The sequence below is a fragment of the Mobula birostris genome, chromosome 7 (genome assembly GCF_030028105.1).
Source record: "Mobula birostris isolate sMobBir1 chromosome 7, sMobBir1.hap1, whole genome shotgun sequence".
NCBI classification, from domain to species: domain Eukaryota; kingdom Metazoa; phylum Chordata; class Chondrichthyes; order Myliobatiformes; family Myliobatidae; genus Mobula; species Mobula birostris.
In genome coordinates this window covers 172,570,577-172,591,589 of record NC_092376.1, presented here as the reverse complement: position 1 = coordinate 172,591,589, position 21,013 = coordinate 172,570,577, and the positions used below count along the sequence as shown (strand labels likewise).

The window sequence follows — 21,013 nt, the reverse complement described above, 5'->3', positions numbered from 1 at the left end:
TGGAGATGCAAGAGAAAAATGTATAGTTTATGGCAGGAGCATTGATGTACAGAGGGATCTTGTCGTGGAAGTCCATATCTCCTGAAAGTGGAATGCGAGTTGATGGTGTGAGAAAGGTGGTGTAGGACATGCTTGTTGTCAGTCATGGTGGAGAATTAAAGATGGGAAGTTGTGTCGTAGGTGTATAATACTGTTGAAGCCATATCTGGAGTATTACGTGCAATTCTGTTTGCCCCATTACAGGGAGGGTGTAGGAGAGGTTCACCAGGATGCTGCCAGATTGGAGTGTACGAGGGGTGATTGATAAGTTCATGGCCTAAGGCAAAGGAGTCGATTTTAGAAAAACTAGCACATTTATTTTTCCTTCACTTACACACTTAGTCCAGTGGTCATGGAGCATACGGATCCCTTCTTTGTAGAAGTTGGCGTCTGGGATCTCCAGAAGTGGTCCATAGCAGGGGTGATTGATAAGTTTGTGGCCTAAGGAGAAGGAGATGAGTTATTAATTTCAAACTTTCTGCATTTTCACTGAACTGCACGTGCATGTAATGAGAGCGGTATAACTCATCTCCTCCTACATTGGGCCACGAACTTATCGATCACCCCTGCTGTGGACCACTTCTACAAAGAAGGGATCCGTACGCTCCACGACCGCTGGACTAAGTGTGTACATGTAGAAGGGGCAAACACGAGAAAATCTGCAGATGCTGGAAATTCAAGCAACACACACAAAATGCTGGTGAACACAGCAGGCCAGGCAGCATCTATTGGTAGAGGTACAGTCGACGTTTCGGGTTGAGACCTTTCGTTAGGACTAACGGAAAAAAGAGATAGTGAGAGATTTGAGAGGAACAACACCTTGTATTGTGTCTGGGTAGTCTCCAACCTGATGGCATGAACACTGACTTCTCTAACTTCCACTAATGTCCCTCCTCCCCTTCTCACCCCATCCATAATTTTTTTTTCTCTCTTTCCCTCTCACAATAACTTCTTGCCTGTACTCCACCTTCCTTTGGTGCTCCCTTCCCCCTTTCTTTCTTCCTAGGCCTCCCATCCCATGGTCCACTCCCTTCTCCAGCCTTGTATCCCTATTGCCAATCAACTTCCAGCTCTTAGCTTCTTCCCTACCCCTCCTGTCTTCTCCTATCATTTTGGGTTTCCCCCTCCCCCTCCCACTTTCAAATCTCTTACTGTCTCTTTTTTTCAGTTAGTCCTGACGAAACATGTAGGAGGGGACTATGTTGAAAAATAAATGTGCTAGGTCTAAAATTGACTCCTCCTACCTTAGGCCACAAACTTATCAATCACCCCTCGTAGTTGTTATAAAGCAAGGTCAAATTTGAATTGATTTTGATGGAGCAAGATGCAATATAGAGTCCTTGTGTATTGTATCTCAAGTTGTTTACTGGGTCCGTGGAGAGTTGGTCAAGTTTGTGCTGGGTCCACGGAGAGTTGGTCATGTTTGTAAATCTTAACTTGACATTTAGTTTGTTATAAAAGGCTGAGTTGCAGACACTGATTGTGCACCCCTGTGAGCAGGACCAGCTGGACGCATATGAAAAGGAGAAAGACGCCCTACTGAATGAGCACGGGGCAACCCAGGAGCAGCTAAACAAACTGAGCACGGATTATGCAAAGCTGCTGGGTCACCAAAACCAGAAGCAGAAGATCAAACATGTCATGAAACTGAAGCAAGAGAATGTGCAGCTAAAACAGGTAAAGCATCCTTCAACAGAAATACGAGAAAGTCTGCAGAGCAACACACAAAATGCTGGAGGAACTCAGCAGGTCAGGCAACATCTATGGAGGGGAATAAGATGGTTGATGTTTCAGGCCGAGACCCTGAGGAAGGCGGCAGAAGCCGGATTAAGAAGGTGGGAGGAGAGGGAGGAGGTCAAGCTGGTGGGTGATAAGTGAGATCAGGTGAGGGAAAAGGTGGGTGGAAGGGTGGTGCGAAGAAGTTGGGAGGTAATAGGTGGAAAAGGTAAAAGGCTGAATGAGAAGGAATCTAGTTGGAAAGGAGAGTGGACCATGGGAAGAAGGGAAGGAGGAGGGCCACGAGGAGTAGGTGATAGGTAGGTGAGGAGAAAAAGGGGTAAGAGGGGAATCAGTATGGGGAATGGAAAAACAAGGAATGAGGAGGGGGTAGAAATTACTTGGTTAGAGAGATCAACGTTCATGCTATGCAAACAATAAGGTGTTGTTTCTCTAATCTGAGAGTGGCCTCATCATGGCAGCAGAAGAGGCCATGAAAATAGGAAGTGGAATTAAAATGGTAGGCCATCAGACAATCCTGCCTGTTGTAGAAGAGTGAAGCAGCTCACCAATCTATGGCGGGTCTCACTGATGTAGATGAGGCTGTACTGACAGCGTCGGATACAGTAGACAAGCTCAACAGACTCGCAGGTGAAGTGTTGCCTCACTAGGAAGGACAGTCTTGGGACCTGAATAGTGATGGCAGGGGTAGCATTTGTCCTGCTTACAGGGGTAAGTGCCGGCAGGGAGATTGGCAGAGAGGGATGAGCTCGGCTTCGTATTACCCATCTCCTTGCAGTGATGCTGCGAGCTGTGCGTTCCTATGGTTTCGGAGCATCCATTGAAAGTACTTGTGCTCGATGTGGCTGCTCCCTGTTATGGTACTGTACAGGACTGGGGGCGTTAACCCTGATGACATTGTTCAGCAACTGCTGGAACTACTTCTTCCTGAAGCTAGTTGATGGATTTCGACAGGGTTTGGGCAAGTGAAACCTGATAATGAGTGAGGATGAAATCATTCAGACTATGTTTCCCCGGCTGAGACAGTGAACAGCACAAAGCAGCACTCTGGTTCTCTGCTCCTAACCCTTGAGCAGCAATAGAATAGGCACTACACCTGCTGGTCTGTTAGTGTACAGATTGTGTCTGTCACTCCACAAAGCACGCAAACAGTCCTGACGGACACAGTTGGTCCCATTTCAGAACATTGTTTGTACAGTATAGCCAAAGAATAATTCCTATTGTGTCTTGCTTCCTCTACCACCTGACTTCCAGTTTGGTTTCTGTGGCATAATGGGTCACAAACTCTGCATTTCACACTAAGTAACCTTCTAATGTCGCTAATAGAAATTAGCGGATGGATGTAGGGATTGTGTGGGTGGGTGCTGTTGGGAGAAGGGACAAGAAGCTGAACTGGTGCAGTCCATATGTTGATGCACTTTGCCATAGCAAGGGCTGTTAGAAACATAGAAACCCTACAGCACAATACAGGTCCTTCAGCCCACAAAGTTGTGCTGAACATAGCCCTCTATTTTCCTAAGCACCATGTACCTATCCAAAAGTCTTAAAAGACCCTATTGTATCTGCCTCCAACACCGATGCCGGTAGCCCGTTCCACACACTCACCGCTCTCTGTGTAATAATAAAAAAAAAAAAAACACTTACCCCTGACATCTCCTCTGTACCTACTGCCCAGCACCTTAAACCTGTGCCCTCTCGTGGCAACCATTTCAGCCCTGGGGAAAAAGCCTCTGACTATCCACACGATCAATGCCTCTCATCATCTTATACACCTCTCATCCTCTGTCACTCCAAGGAGAAAAGGCTGAGTTCACTCAACCTGTTTTCATAAGGCATGTTTCCCAATCCAGGCAACATCCTGTAAATCTCCTCTGCACCCTTTCTATGCTTTCCACATCCTTCCTGTAGTGAGGCAACCAGAACTGAGCACAGTACTCCAAATGGGGTCTGACCAGGGTCCTATATAGCTGTAACATTACCTCTCGGCTCTTAAATGCAATCCCGCGATTGATGAAGGCCAATGCACCATATGCCTTATTAATCACAGAGTCAACCTGTGCAGCTGCTTTGAGCATCCTATGGACTCGGACCCCAAGATCCCTCTGATCCTCCACACTACCAGGAGTCTTACCACTAATATTATATTCTGCCATCGTATTCGACCTACCAAAATGAACCACTTATCTGGGTTGAACTCCATCTGCCACTTCTCAGCCCAGTTTTGCATTCTATCAATGTCCTGCTGTAACCTCTGACAGCCCTCCACACTATCCACAACACCCCCAACCTTTGTGTCATCGGCAAATTTACTAACCCATCCCTCCACTTCCTCATCCAGGTCATTTATAAAAATCACGAAGAGAAGGGGTCCCAGAACAGATCCCTGAGGCACACCACTGGTCACCAACCTCCATGCAGAATATGACCTATCTACAACCACTGCCTTCTGTGGGCAAGCCAATTCTGGATCCACAGAGCAGTATCCCCTTGGATCCCATGCCTCCTTACTTTCTCAATAAACCTTGCATGGGGTACCTTATCAAAAGCCTTGCTGAAATCCATATACACTACACCTACTGCTCTTCCTTCATCAACATGTTTAGTCATATCCTGGCTTGTAAGACATGACCTGCCCTTGACGAAGCCATGCTGACTATTCCTAATCATATTATACTTCTCCAAATGTTCATAAATCCTGCCTCTCAGGATCTTCTCCATCAACTTACCAACCACTGAAGTAACACTCACTGGTCTATAATTTACTGGGCTATCTCTACTCCCTTTCTTTAATAAAGGAACAATATCTGCAACCCTCCAATCCTCCAGAACCTCTCCCATCCCCATTGATGATGCAAAGATCATCGCCAGAGGCTCAGCAATCTTCTCCCTCACCTCCCACAGTAGCCTGGGGTACATCTTATCCGGTTCTGACTACTTAATCCAACTTGATGCTTTCCAAAAGCTCCAGCACATCCTCTTTCTTAATATCTACATATTCAAGCTTTTCAGTCCACTGCAAGTCATCACTACAATCACCAAGACCCTTTTCCATTGTGAATACTAAAGTATTCATTAAGTACCTCTGCTATTTCCTCTGGTTCCATACACACTTTCCCACTGTCACACTTGATAGATCCTATTCTTTCACGTCTTATCTTCTTGCACTTCACATACTTGTAGAATGCCTTAGTCCTGCCCGCCAAGGCCTTCTCACAGCCCCTTCTGGCTCTCCTAATTTTCTTCTTAAGCTCCTTCCTGTTAGCCTTATAATCTTCTGGATCTCTCACATTACCTAGCTCTCTGAACCTTTTGTAAGCTTTTCTTTTCTTCTTGACTAGATTGATTACAGCCTTTGAACACCACGGTTCCTGTACCCTACCATAACTTCCCTGTCTCATTGGAATGTACCTGTGCAGAACTCAACACAAATATCCCCTGAACATTTTTCTGTACTTTTCCCTGAGAACATCTGTTCCCAATTTAAGCTTCCAATTTCCTGCCTGATAGCCTCATAATTCCCCTTACTCCAATTAAACACTTTTCTAACTTGTCTGTTCCTATCTCTCTCCAATGCTATTGTAAAGGAGATAGAATTATGATCGCTATCTCCAAGATGCTCTCCCACTGAGAGATCTGACCTGACCAGGTTCATTTCCCAATACCAAATCAAGTACAGTTTCCTCTTGTAGGCTTATCTAAATATTGTATCAAAAAACCTTCCTGAACACACCTAACAAACTCCACCCCATCTAAACCCCTTGCTCCAGGGAGATGCCAATCGATGTTTGGGAAATTAAAATCTCCCATCACGACAACTCTGTTATTATTACACCTTTCCAGGATCTGTTTCCCTACCTGCACCTCAATATCTCTGTTATTATTGGGCGGCCTATAAAAAACACCCTGTAGAGTTATTGACCCCTTTCTGTTCCTAACCTCCACCCATAGAGACTCCGTAGACCAGGGGTCTCCAACCTTTTTTGCACTGCGGACCGGTTTCATATTAACAATATTCTTGCGGTCCAGCCGACCCGGGGGGGGCGGGGGGGGGGGGCGGGCGGGTAGGGTTACCAACGGACAAAAGTAGCAGTCAGATACGTTGTTTACCACGAGACTACAATGACCATGAAGCCTTGCGTGGGCACAAGTGCGCATGCGTGATTTGCGCATGCATGTAGGTACTGATTTTTTTTTCTATAAGTCGTTTTTGGCGAATCTGTTCAGGGGAGGGCGGGGGGTGGTGTTAATCACGACCGGAATATCGGTGATAAGTGGCTAATATACTCAATTTCATTTCTAAAGGGGTTTATCTAACGAATTTAATATTAAACACACAGCGCATATTTTCCTCGCATGAATATAGCGATAAGTCAATTATCAGGAGAGCTTGAAATAAGTGTTAAACAAACTTCCAGTAGAAGTGGTAGAGGCAGGTTCGACATTATCATTTAAAGAAAAGTTGGACAGGTATATGGACAGGAAAGGAATGGAGTGTTATGGGCTGAGTGCAGGTCGGTGGGACTAGGTGAGAGTAGCGTTCGGCATGGACTAGATGGACAGAGATGGCCCATTTCCCTGCTGTAATTATTATATTATAAGTAAGTCAATAGCATCCTAACATTTTAAGTATCGTTTGGATATTAAACACACAGCACATACTTTCCCCGTATGAACATATAAAATCATTGCAACACACCAATATCGCTGAATCAGTGGGAGCCCTGGGCTTGTTTCCCTGCAACAAGACGGTCCTATCGAGGGGTGAGGGGAGACAGCGATACTCGAAGGAGGTTCCTTATGTCGAGTCTATTCCGCAATTTGGTTTTCGTTGCATTCATTGCACAGATATGTTGGAAATGGAAGCAACGTTTTCAGTGCTTTCATGGCTATCTCAGGATATTTAGCCTTGACTTTGATCCAGAACGCCGGCAGAGATGTTATGTCAAACATACTTCTCAGCCCGCCGTCATTTGCAGGCTCGAGGAGTTGATCATCTTCCTGCGCTGACATGGATGACGCGCGGGTAATGACCTCGCATGCGTAATAACTCAACAGTGGGCATGGCAGGGAATGAGGAAAGGTGCAGCTGACTCATATCGCCAAATCATATTGTTTCCTCGCGGCCCGGTACCGGTCCGTGGACTGGTGGTTGGGGACCGCTGCCGTAGACAATCCCTCCATGGCATCCACCTTTTCTGCAGCCGTGACACTATCTCTGATCAACAGTGCCACGCCCCCACCTCTTTTGCTTCCCTCCCTGTCCTTTCTGAAACATGTAAAACCCGGCACTTGAAGTAACCATTCCTGTCCCTGAGCCATTCAATCTCTGTAATGGCTACCACATCATAGCTCCAAGTACTGATCCACGCTCTAAGCTCATGTGCTTTGTTCACAATACTCCTTGCATTAAAATAGACACATCTCAAACTGTTGGTCTGAGCACGTCCCTTCTCTATCACCTGCCTATCCTCCCTCACTGTCTCCAAGCTTTCTCTATTTGTGAGCCGACCGCCTCTTCCCCAGTCTCTTCAGTTCAGTTCCCACCCCCAAACAATTCTAGTTTAAACTCTCCCCAGTTGCCTTAGCAAACCTGCCCGCCAGGATATTGGTTCCCCTGGGATTCAAGTGCAACCCGTTCTTTTTGTACAGGTCACACCTGCCCCAAAAGAGGTCCCAATGATCCAGGATCTGTACTAACTACTTACAAATCAGGACTCTCTGAACATGAATGAGCGTTGGGTTTTTCATCTGGAGTGAAGGAGCATGAGAGGTTGATAGAGATGTGCAAGATCATAAGAGGCATAGAGCGAGTGGACGGCCAGAGGCTTTTTCCCAGGGTGGAAATGGCTTATAAAGAGGGCATAATTTTAAGGTGATTGGAGGAAGGTGTAGGTGTTATAGTTAACTTTTTCAGCCAGTGAGGAAGGGTCTACACTGTGCTACGCTGTTCTATGTTAATACACTATTCGAATTAGAATGAAGCAGCTCATGTGGTTGATACTCGTCACCATGAAGGTTCAGTTTGTACCATCTATAGCAACTTGAGCTTTCTCTACGTCTTACGGACTTGACCTCTGCCGCGTGGATTGACAACAGGAATCAATTGGTAATTGTCATGAAATATGATTTGTAGCAGCAGTAGTTGCAATACACTATGAAAACCTACAAATTATGATAAGAAATTATATATACTGTATTTTATTAAGTACAGGCTAATGTTATTTATGTTAAATAAGTGGTGCAGAAAGAGAGCAGAGTAGTGAGGTGGTGTTCATGGGTTCATTGACCGTTCAGGAATCTGACAGCAGAGGAGAAGAAGCTGTTCCTCAATCGTTGGGTGTGTGTCTTCAGGCTCCTGTATCACCTCCCTGATGGTAGCAATGAGTCCCGGGAGATCTTAATGATGGATGTCTTTTGAGGCGTCGCCCTTTGAACGTGCCCGTGCTGGACCTGGCTGAGTTTACAAATTACTGCAGCTTTTTCTGATCCTGTGCAGTGGCCTCTTATACGACCAGTCAGAATTTATCGGTGTCTTTCGTGACATCAAATCGCCTCAAATTCCTAATGAGGTATAGCCACTGTAGTGCCATCAATATGTTGGGTCCAGGATAGAACTTCAGGGACATTGACACCCAGCAACTTGAAACTATAATGTCAATGCCACCTTAGCCACAGTCTATCTGTTATGCAAACCATTTTCTGTATTAAACTGAAAGGGAAAATGTGTTATACTTGCTGATTTTATTGAACCTATATCTTCACTCCATAATGAACCAGAAACCACTGACACACTGCCTTTCATTTGGCTATTTTATCAACATATCAGCACACAGTTCAGCAAAGATGTGAGCTGTCTGTGGATATGATTACTGTAGCAATGTTCTTACTAACTGGGTTTTAAAAAAGATGACAGTAACCATAAGACCATCACTGCCGTTGTACTTGTGTAGGGGAGCTGGATGGGTTAATTACCCAGTCACACTCTCGTTTTCTCCTTTTTCTGAAACTTCTCATGTTTTCCCTGTAAGGAAATATACAGGGTGATATAATTTGAGCTAGAGTGCGCATCTGGCCCTTCGAACCACATCAGTCAGCAACCCTCTTTCCTATTCATGGGACAATTTATAATCAATTAACTTACCGACCAGTGCATCTTTGGACTGTGAGAGGAAAGTGGATCATCCGAAGGAAACTTGCACATTCCATGGGGAGGGTGTGCAGACTCCTTATAGTTTCTTCAGATTCATAACGTGTGACCGAGAGACCAGATTTTGCACTGCTGAAAAACGATGCTGGAGAGATGGTAATGAGGGACTGCAAAATGACAGATGAACTGAATAAGAATCTTACATCGGTCTTCACTGTGGAAGACACTATGAGTATGGTGGAAGTTCCAGGCGTCAGAGGGCATAAACTGTGTGAAGTTACCATAACTAGCAAGAAGGTTCTTTGGAAACTGTAAAGTCTGAAAGTAGATAAGTCACCTGGACCAGATGGTTTGCACCCCAGATTTCTAAAAGAGGTGGCTGAAGAGACTGTGAAGGGTATTAGCAATGATCTTTCAAGAATCACTAGATTCTGGAATGGTTCCAGAAGACTGGAAAATTGCAAATGTCACTCCACTTTTCAAGAAGGGAGAGAGGCAGAAGAAAGGAAATTACAGGCCAGTGGTTAGGAAGATGTTAGAGTCAATTATTAAGGATGAGATCTCGGGGTACTTGGAGGCACATGATAAAATAGGCCGTAGTCAGCATGGTTTCCTCAAGTTCCAGTAGTTTAGACAGGGCAGAGTTTGTTAAGTGTGTCCAGGACGGATTCCTGTCACAGTATGTTGACAGGCTGACTAGGGGGAAATGCCATACTAGATCTAGTATTGGGTAACGAACTGGGTCAGGTCACAGGTCTCTCAGTGGGTAAGCATCTGGGGGACAGTGACCACCGCTCCCTGGCCTTCAGCATTATCATGGAAAAGGATAGAATCAGAGAGGACAGGAAAATTTTTAATTGAGGAAGGCCAAATTATGAGGCTATAAGGCTGGAACTTGCAGGTGTGAATTGGGATGATGTTTTTGCAGGGAAATGTACTATGGACATGTGGTTGATGTTTAGAGATCTCTTGCAGGATGTTAGGGATAAATTTGCCCCGGTGAGGAAGATAAAGAATGGTAGGGTGAAGGAACCATGGATGACAAGTGAGGTGGAGAATCTAGTCAGGTGGAAGAAGGCGGCATACATGAGGTTTAGGAAGCAAGGATCAGATGGGTCTATTGAGGAATATAGGGAAGCAAGAAAGGAGCTTAAGAAGGGGCTGAAAAGAGCAAGAAGGGGGCATGAGAAAGCCTTGGCAAGTAGGGTAAAGGAAAACCCCAAGGCATTCTTCAATTATGTGAAGAACAAAAGGATGACAGGAGTGAAGGCAGGACCGATTAGAGATAAAGGTGGGAAGATGTGCCTGGAGACTGTGGAAGTGAGCGAGGTTCTCAATGAATACTTCTCTTTGGTATTCACCAATGAGAGGGAACTTGATGATGGTGAGGACAATGTGAGTGAGGTTGATGTTCTGGAGCATGTTAATATTAAGGGAAAGGAGGTGTTGGAGTTATTAAAATACATTAGGATGGATAAGTCCCGGGGCCTGATAGAATATTCCCCAGGCTGCTCCATGAGGCGAGGGAAGAGATTGCTGAGCCTCCAGCTAGCATCTTTATGTCCTCATGGTCCATGGGAATGGTACTGGAGGATTGGAGGCAGGCGAATGTTGTCCCCTGATTCAAAACAGGTAGTAGGGATAGTCTGGATAATTATAAACCAGTGAGCCTTACGTCTGTGGTGGGAAAGCTGTTGGAAAAGATTCTTAGAGACGGGATCTCTGGGCACTTACAGAATCATGGTCTGATCAGGGACAGTCAGCATGGCTTTGTGAGGGGCAGATCGTGTCTAACAAGCCTGACAGAGTTCTTTGAGGAGGTGATCAGGCATATAGATGAGGGTAGTGCAGTGGATGTGATCTAGTAAGACATTTGACAAGGTTCCACATGGTAGGCTTATTCAGAAAGTCAGAAGGCATGGGATCTGGGGAAGTTTGGCCAGTTGGATTCAGAATTGGCTTGCCTGCAGAAGGCAGAGGGTTGTGGTGGAGGGAGTACATTCAGATTGGAGGGTTGAGACTAGTGGTATCCCATAAGGATTGGTTCTGGGACCTCTACTTTATCGTTATTTTTATTAACGATCTGGATGAGGGGGTAGAAGGGTGGGTTGGCAAATTTGCAGATGACACAAAGGTTGGTGGTGTTGTGGGTAGTGTAGAGGATTGTCGAAGATTGCAGAGAGACATTGATAGGATGCAGAAGTGGCAGATGGAGTTCAACCCGGAGAAGTGTGAGGTGGTACACTTTGGAAGGACAAACTCCAAGGCAGAGTACAAAGTAAATGGCAGGATACTTGGTAGTGTGGAGGAGCAGAGGGATCTGGGGGTACACAGGTAGATAGGGTAGTTAAGAAAGCTTATGGGGTGTTAGCTTTCATAAGTTGAGGGATAGAGTTTGAGTCGTGGGGTAATGATGCAGCTCTATAAAATCTGGTTAGGCCACATTTGGAGTACTGTGTCCTGTTCTGGTCGCCTCACTATAGGAAGGATGTGGAAGCATTGGAAAGGGTACAGAGGAGATTCACCAGGATGCTGCCTGGTTTAGAGAGTATGCATTATGATCAGAGATTAAGGGAGCTAGGTCTTTACTCTCTGGAGAGAAGGAGGATGAGAGGAGACATGATAGAGGTGTACAAGATAATAAGAGGAATAGATAGAGTGGACAGCCAGTGCCTCTTCCCCAGGGCACCACTGCTCAATACAAGAGGATATGGCTTTAAGGTAAGGGGTGGGAAGTTCAAGGGGGATAGTAAATCATTAGAAAGAGGTGATATAGGATCGGAAGGTGCAGAATCTTTATGGGTTGAGCTAGGAAATAGCAGGGGTAAAAGGACCCTGATGGCAGTTATTTATAGGCCTCCAAACAGCTGCAGTGATGTGGACTACAAATTACAACAGGAAATAGAAAAGGCTTGTCAGAAGGGCAGTGTTATGATCATTGTGGGGGATTTTAACATGCGAGTGGATTGGGAAAATCAGGTCGGCACTGGGTCTCGAGAGAGAATTTGTAGAATGTCTGCGAGATGGCTTTTTAGAACAGCTTGTTGTTGAGCCCACTAGGAGATCGGCTGTACTGGATTGGGTATTGTGTAATGAACCGGAGGTGATTAGAGAGATTGAGGTGAAGGAACCCTTAGGAGGCAGTGATCACAACATGATTGAGTTCACTGTGAAATTTGAAAAAGAGAAGCCGAAATCTGATGTGTCAGTATTTCAGTGGAGTAAAGGAAATTACAGTGGCATGAGAGAGGAACTGGCCAAAGTTGACTGGAAAGGGACACTAATGGGAAAGATGGCAGAGCAGCAGTGGCTGGAGTTTATGCGAGAAGTGAGGAAGGTGCAAGACAGGTATATTCCAAAAAAGAAGAAATTTTCGAGTGGAAAAAGGATGCAACCATGGTTGACAAGAGAAGTCAAAGCCAAAGTTAAAGCAAAGGAGAGAGCATACAAGGAAGCAAAAATTAGTGGGAAGACAGAGGATTGGAAAGTTTTTAAAAGCTTACAAAAGGAAACTAAGAAGGTCATTAAGAGGGAAAAGATTATCTATGAAAGGAAGCTAGCAAATAACATCAAAGGGGATACTAAAAGCTTTTTCAAGTATTTAAAGAGTAAAAGATGGGTGAGAGTAGATATAGGACCAATAGAAAATGATGCTGGAGAAATTGTAATGGGAGATAAGGAGATGGCGGAGGAACTGAACGACTATTTTGCATCAGTCTTTGCTGAGGAAGTATACCGGACACTCAAGAGTGGCAGGGAAGAGAAGTGTGTGCAGTCACAATTACGACAGAGAAAGTACTCAGGAAGCTGAATAGTCTAAAGGTAGATAAATCTCCCGGACCAGATGGAATGCACCCTTGTGTTCTGAAGGAAGTAGCTGTGGAGATTGCGGAGGCATTGGCGATGATCTTTCAAAAGTTGATAGATTCTGGCATGGTTCTGGAGGACTGGAAGATTGCAAATGTCACTCCGCTGTTTAAGGGGGCAAGGAAGCAAAAAGGAAATTATAGACCTGTTAGCTTGACATTGGTGGTTGGGAAGTTGTTGGAGTCGATTGTCAAGGATGAGGTTACAGAGCACCTGGAGGCATATGACAAGATAGACAGAACCCAGCATGGATTCCTTAAAGGAAAATCCTGCCTGACAAACCTATTACAATTTTTTGAGGAAATTACAAGTAGGCTAGACAAGGGAGATGCAGTGGATGTTGTATATTTGGATTTTCAGAAGGCCTTTGACAAGGTGCCACACATGAGGCTACTTAACAAGATAAGAGCCCATGGAATTATGGGAAAAGTTACCTATGTGGATAGAGTGTTGGCTGATTGGCAGGAAACAGAGAGTGGGAATAAAGGGATCCTATTCTGGTTGGCTGCCGGTTACCAGTGGTGTTCCACAGGGATCAGTGTTGGGGCCGCTTCTTTTTACATTGTACATCAATGATTTGGATTATGGAATAGATGGCTTTGTGGCTAAGTTTGCTGAAGATACGAAGATAGGTGGAGGGGCTGGTAGTGCTGAGGAAATGGAGAGTCTGCAGAGAGATTTGTTTTGATTGGAAGAATGGGCAAAGAAGTGGCAAATGAAATACAATGTTCAAAAGTGTATGGTTATGCACTTTGACAGAAGAAGTAAACGGGCAGACTATTATTTAAATGGGGAGAGAATTCAAAGTTCTGAGATGCAACGGGACTTGGGAGTCCTCGTGCACGATACCCAGGTTGAGTCGGTGGTGAAGAAGGCAAATGCAATGTTGGCATTCATTTCTAGAGGAATAGAGTATAGGAACAGGGATGTGATGTTGAGGCTCTATAAGGCGCTGGTGAGAACTCACTTGGAGTACTGTGGGCAGTTTTGGTTTCCTTATTTAAGAAGGGATGTGCTGACGTTGGAGAGGTTACAGAGAAGATTCACTGGAATGATTCTGGGAATGAGAGGGTTAACATATGAGGAACGTTTGTCTGCTCTTGGACTGTATTCCTTGGAGTTTAGAAGAATGAGGGGCGACCTCATAGAAACATTTCAAATGTTGAAAGGCATGGACAGAGTGGATGTGGCAAAGTTGTTTCCCATGGTGGGGGAGTCTAGTACGAGAGGGCATGACTTGAGGATTGAAGGGTGCCCATTCAGAACAGAGATGCGAAGAAATTTTTTTAGCCAGGGGGTGGTGAACCTATGGAATTCGTTGCCACAGGCAGCAGTGGAGGCTAAATCATTGGGTGTATTTAAGGCAGAGATTGATAGGTATCTGAGTAGCCAGGGCATCAAAGGTTATGGTGAGAAGGCAGGGGAGTGGGACTAAATGAGAGAATGGATCAGCTTATGATAAAATGGTGGAGCAGACTCGATGGGCCGAATAGCCGACTTCTGCTCCTTTGTCTTATGATCTTATGGGTGTTACGTACCCCGTAACTGGGTTGCCAAACCAGCAGAAATGGACCATTTAGTTGGAGTCTGGATTACTGAAACTAAGAAAGTTTTATTGAAGAAACAAGCAACACAGTACTCTAATCATAAGGATATAAATGCAACAGGTTAGCAATGATAAAACACACATGTACACAGAACTAGGATAATAGGATCAATCAAGCTCTATTGCAGTCTAGGGGTAAAATGATCAGTCTCAAGTGACAATTCAGTTCAATTTAGTTTGGTTCGCAGTAATCGCAGTTGTGCCGTTGGAGAGAGAGAGAGAGAGCGCGCGAATGAATATGCAAATCGGATTCCAAACAGACCTTCGATATTTCTCGCAGTTAGCTTTCGGGCGAGCCCTTTGTAATGTCTTCTGAGGTCACCGACTGTGACCCCTCCGTTCCAGATACGATCGTTCTTCTGCGGTGAACCCGGCACCCAGGCAAGGGCTCCGGGTTCCAGCCGACTGTACCTTTCCACCCTGTGCATCTATGGCTGGTCCCGCGACCAGACCTCCAAAACTCCCAGCAACTTGTGGGGGCACACCGCTTCCAGGGTCTTGTTACCTCGTGGTGTCATGGTGTGTCCTTTGCCTTAGCGAACCTGTTCCTTTTATCCCCCTGCTGGGGTATCGCCTGTCCATCAAACTTCAAACAGTTCAGGTTCAAAGCAACCGGTCTTGACAATACTCGGAACTGTGTCTCCCTTTTGTTAATCTCCCTCGTCCCCCATTAACATTTCTGAATGTTCCCCCCATTGTCCTCTTATCGGCATCAATCTTCTGATAATTTGGTCTGTTGTCATATGGGATATTAGAGGAAGGTTTTTCACTCAGTGGTTGGTGCATGGAATGCACTGCCTCAGTCAGTGGTGGAGGCAGATATACTTGTGAAATTTAAGAGACTACTAGACAGGTATATGGAGGAATTTAAGACGGGGGGGTTATATGGCAGGCAGGGTTTAAGGGTTGACACAACATTGTGGGCCGAAGGGCCTGTACTATGCTGTACTGTTCTATGTTCTAAATCTGTTGGAATTCTTTGAAGAAATAACAAGCAGGATAGACAAAGGAGAGTTGGTTGATATTGTGTACTTGGATTTCCAGAAGGTCTTTGACAAAGTGCCACGCAAAGCTGCTTAATAGGCTGTGAGCCCATGGTATTACAGGAAATGTTATTGTATGGATAAAGCAGTGGCTGATTGGCAGGTGGCAAAGAGTGGGAATGAAGGGGATCTTTTCTGACTGGCTGCCGGTGACTAGTGGTATTCCACAGAAGATGTGTTAGGACCAATACTTTTTACATTGTATGTCAATGATTTGGGTGATGGAATTGATGCCTTTGTGGCAAAGTTTGCAAATGAAGATGGTTGGAGGGGCAAGTGGTTTTGAGGCTGCAGAAGGATTTGGACAGATGAGGAGAATGGGCAAAGAAGTGGCGGATGGAATACAGTGTTGGGAAGTGTGTGGTTATGCATTTTGGTAGAAGAAATGAAATGGTAGACTATTTTCTAACTGGAGGGAAAATACAAAAAGCTGTGGTGCAAAGGGACGGAGTCTTTCTGAAGGATTCCCTAAAGATTAATTTGCTGGTTGAGTCTGGTGAGGGAGGTAAACACAATGTGAGCATTAATTTCAGGAGCACTAGAATATGAAAGCAAGGATGTTGAAATTTTATAAAGCAATGGTGGGGCCTCATTTGAAGTACTGGGAGCAGGTTTGGACCTTTTATCTTATAAAGGATGTGCTGAAACTGGAGAGGGTTAAAAGGAGGTTCATGAAAATTATTCCAGGATTGAATGGCCTGTCATATGAAGAGCACTTGATGGTTCTGGGCCTGTATTCACTGGAGCTTGGAAGAATGAGAGGTGACCTCATTGAAACCTATCGAATAGTGAAAGGCCTCAATAGAGTGAATGTGGAGAGGATGTTTCTTATGGTGGGAGAGTCTAAGTCTAGTGGACACAGCTTCAGAATAGAGGGGCATCCTTTTAGAATGGAGATGAGGAATTTTGTTAGCCAGAGTGCCCGGTCTGTGGAGTTGTTTGCCACAGGCAGCTGTGTACAGTATTTCTTTCTGTATATTTAAGGCAGAGGCTGATGGATTCTTGATTGGTCAGAGCATGAAGGGATACGGGGAGAAGGCAGGAAATTGGGGCCGAGAGGAAAATTGGATCAGCCATGGTGAATTTTCAGAGCAGATATGATGGTCCAAATGGCCACATTCTGTCCTATATCTTCTGGTCTTATGATGTTGGAACTGAACTCTGTCCCAAACTGTTGTCCCAATGTGGTGACAATATTTAATGGCCAAGGTACCGAGTGTGGGGATGAATGTCTGAATTTCATATACAGTGGTGCCAGAAAGTCTGAGAGCCCTGTAGAATTTTCTCTGTTTCTTCATAAATATGACTTAAAATGTAATCAGATATTCATTTGTCCCAAAACTAGAGAAATAGAACCTGATTAAATAAATAACACTAATTACGTTATACTTGTTCATTTATTTCTAGTGAAAAATGTTCCAATTTCACATGTATTTGTTGGAAAAAGAATGTGAACCTTTGCTTTCAGTAACTGGTGTGATCCCCTTGAACAGCAATAATGTCAACCAAACGCTCTGGTAACTAATCAGTCCTGCACTGGCTTGGAGGAATTTTAGGTCATTGCTCCTTACAAAACCAAGGAGAAGGCCCCAAACCATGATGCTCCTTCCACCATGCTTCACAGTCAGAATGAGGTTTTGGTGTTAGTGTTTCCTCTAAACATAGTAATGTGCATTTCTGCCAAAAAGCTCAACTTTTGTCTCATCTGTCCATAGAACATTGTCTCAGAAGTGCATTTTGGAGAGCAGTGCTTTCCTCCGTGGTGTCCTTCCATGAACACCATTCTTGTTTGGTGTTTTTCTTGTAGTGGACACATGAACAGAGACTTCAAGTTCTAGAGATTCCTACAAGTCTTTTGCTCTCACCCTTGGGTTCTTTTTCACCATCTCTAGCATTGCATATTGTGCTCTTGGCGTGATCTTTGCAGGACGCCCACTCCCAGGGAGAGTAGCAACAGTACTGAGTTTCCTCCATTTTTTTGTTTGGACAATTTATCGTACTGAGGACTCAGGTCTTTAGAAATGCTTTTGTAGCCTTTTCCAGCTACATGCTTCTCTACAATTCTTCTTCTAAGTCTCTCTGAAAGTTGTTTTGATCGAGGGATGATGTACATAAACAGATCTTTCTTGAGAAGAGCAGGCTCTGTCAGTAACCTGACTTTGTGTCTTTTTCAAAGGGTAGAGCACCCCTACAACACACACCTTCATACTCATCAATTAGAACACATGACTCCAAATAGCTTCCATGCTTTTTCACATACTTTTTCCCAACAAATGCATGTAATATTGGATCATTTTTCTCAATAAATTAATGAACAAGTTTAATATTTTTGTGTTATTTAATTGGGTTCTCTTTGTTTATTTTTGGGACTTGCATAAAGATCTGATCACATTTAGGTCATATTAATGTGGAAATGTAGAAAAGCTACAGGGTTCACATTTCTAGCACCACTGTATATATGTGATGGCCATGGTGCTGAGCGTGGGGATAAGTATTTGCTCTGGTTATCCAAACAGGAGGTGACAAAACTGCGAGGTCAGTTGTCCAAGGAGAAGGCTGAGCAGAAGAACCAGGAGAATCGTTGCCAAGGTACCAAGCGCTTTGAACTGGCAAAAGGTTTCAAAGACATAGCAAAGGAAAATGTTGTTCCCACTACGCCACTGAAAGAAGGTAAATAACTCTCGTGTTTCTACAGTGGCTGTCAACTTTGTGAACACTTTCTCTAGTGATACTACAGGCAAGTTGTTCACGTGATCTTTGGCTGAGGTTGCTACGTGACAGCTGGCTGAGATGATTCCTGGATTCAGGGCAAGGTCCTCGGATAACAATCTAACAGCTTTGTGACTGGGTAGTGTTGCTGGAAGGAGTGGGTGTGGCGAGCAGGTGACTGATCGTGCAGTCCCTGGGGTGAAGTGCCCCTGTGTGGGTGTCCAGGGTGTGGATGGGTGGGGGTAGGGATCAGGGAGCCAAACTGGTGTAGTCCCTGTGCTGATGCACTCCACCCTGTGCTATTACAAAGGTGTTACAGGATCTTAGCCAACTATTTCCAAATCAAGACTCACTATATTAATTGGAATGAAGCAGCCTGTGTGGTTGATATCTGTTACCTTGAAGGTTCACAGTGTGCAACAACTGGATCACCCTTTTCTAAATCGCTGCTGGTGTACAAATCCAAGGCAGGCAGCACACGGGGTAGGGTGCGGTAGGGTTGTGGGGGTGTCGGGGTAGGGTGGTGTGGGGGTGTCAGGGTTTGGGTGGTGTGTGTGGGGTGGGGGTGTCGGGGTAGGGCAGTGTGTGGGTGTCGGGGTTAGGGTGGTGGGGGGTTGGGGGTAGGGTGGTGTGTGTGGGGTGGGGGTGTCGAGGGTAGGGCGGTGTGGGGGTGTCGGGGGTAGGGCGGTGTGGGGGTGTCGGGGGTAGGGCGGTGTGTGTGGGGTGGGGGTGTCGGGGTAGGGTTGTGGGGGGGTTGGGGTAGGGCAGTGTGTGTGGGGTGGGGGTGTCGGGATAGGGCAGTGTGTGGGTGTCGGGGTTAGGGTGGTGTGGGGGGGTTGGGGTAGGGTGGTGTGTGTGGAGTGGGGGTGTCAGGGTAGGGTGGTGTGGGGGTGTCGGGGTAGGGTTGTGGGGGGGGTCGGGGTAGGGCAGTGTGTGTGGGGGTAGTGGCAATGCATGGGCTGCTGGTGTGCGGGGACGGGGGACAGCGGAGCACAGGGCCACACTATCACTGTCAAGCTCTCCTTTCGATTGTGTGGGATGCTGGCTCGGAAATGATCTCTGTTCCATCACTGGAGTCTGACACTGTGGGACGACCTTGACACTGACTGTTGTGGTCTCTGGTGGGAGTCTCATGGCACTTAGGGGTGGGTTCAGAAATGTTTAAAGTTTGGCCAAGTGCTGTCAATATACATTGACCCTATCTCTTGTAAAACTTCAGCATGGATGAACAATAGCATCTACTTCATGAATTTTGATTTTACAGCAAATATAAATGTACCTTGAACACTGCACTTCAGATGACCTGAGGTCTGATTCCAATGCTGAGAACTTCAACTGGACTGAGACACTGGTAATATGTTGGAGGTGACAAATGGATTGTGCGCACAACAGGAAAAAGCTTTGTTACATACAGTTGCTATTTTTCCAAATGAATTGAGGCTTGACTTTTTAAATACATATTTAAACATTAATCCCCTTTGGATGACTTTCATTGGGAATTTTCTCATTATTGCAATCATATTTGTGAGTGGTTTGTAAAGGACTGAAATGTGTAAATGTTTCTGAAGAGTTTTCTGTTGCCAGTTATGTCTTGTTACAGATAATGGTGCTGCTTTCACAAGGAATTAATTTGCAAGGTGTTGTTAATAAAGATGGTAGCTGATTAAAAACTGTAAATTAAATTATTTCAAAAGTGTCTCCCTCAACAGTTAGTTATTTTGCTTGGAGGTACTTACAGAACGTAAACAGTATATCTAAATTACTGAATAATAAACTGATTCTCGGATTGAAAACATAGCCACTTACCAGTTCTGGGATTGTGTGATAAACAGTTTCTCTCATCACAGCAGTCGAGTGAGGGGCATTGGGTTTGCTGAGACACTCTGTTCAAAGTTCACCTCCTGAAGCCCAGGATCTATAGTCAGCAGTTGGCAAGGTATCAGTCCTTCAACAATCCTTTATTGTGTTAGGGAAAACTTGGGACAAATGGTGAGGCTTGGAGTGAATTCTTGTTCAATTCTACTCAAATGTGGAAGTTTTCAAGAAAATCTATCATTGTATTTTTTTTAAGTGAATAATTCAGCCAGTTTAATGGTGGTAACTTGGTGTTGACCCTTAGCCTAATGTAATCCATGTCACTGTCATCGGGTATACATGTAGATGCTTATTAGTCTGGGGCAAGGGTTGCCAACCTGGTGTTCATGGACCTCTCAGTTAATAGCAGGAGTCCATGGCATAAAAAAGGTTGGGAAGCCCTGGTCTAGGGTACGAGGTACCTGAAAATGCTTCACCCTTTTTGTTTTACAGTGACTATGTAACATTTTAAACAATATCCCATAGTCGGAATGGTGCAAGGTATTAACATGAGGGGTTACAGCCCAGTTTTATCCCGGTTAAAGTGGACATGTTTTGTATGGCGATGTATAAACTTCACAAGAATGATTATTCAAAGTCCTGTAATAATGAAATGACAGTGAAGTTTGACAGCTGTAATTAAGGTTTAAAACATCAATAAAAGTGCTGTTGAGTTTTGAGGATGATTGTTCATTTTCGATGGAGCAAATCGGATATCATGTGCGGAGAGAACAGTTTAAATTTTCAAATAGACCTTCATCAGAACTCCTGATGAAATGCCCTGTCCGTGCATCTCCATGTATTTTATCGCAGATTCCAGAAAATGTCGTGTTTCACTATTTGGATAAACTTCCTGGTCCCATCGAAGCCTGACAGTGTGCAGAACTGGGGAACCTGCACCCCCAACTGGACCATTAGACCACAATGAAGGATGCACAAATGATGCTTTCATTGTCCTCCTATAGATTTATAGGCCACAGGAGCAGAATTAGACCATTCTAATGAGTCTGC

General features: G+C 44.9%; 1 protein-coding gene across 1 annotated transcript in view; it reads left to right on the top strand.

Moving 5' to 3' along the window:
* The window catches only part of hmmr (hyaluronan-mediated motility receptor (RHAMM)), a 99,834-nt gene extending 79,169 nt beyond the window's left edge, over positions 1 to 20,665 (top strand). Inside the window, exons 20-22 of the mRNA XM_072264543.1 lie at positions 1,540 to 1,716; positions 17,956 to 18,109; positions 19,413 to 20,665. Of these exons, the coding sequence (XP_072120644.1) occupies positions 1,540 to 1,716; positions 17,956 to 18,109; positions 19,413 to 19,432 (351 nt within the window). The 3' untranslated portion in view covers positions 19,433 to 20,665. The remainder of the gene's footprint in view (positions 1 to 1,539; positions 1,717 to 17,955; positions 18,110 to 19,412) is intronic.
* Positions 20,666 to 21,013: the final 348 nt, after the last annotated feature.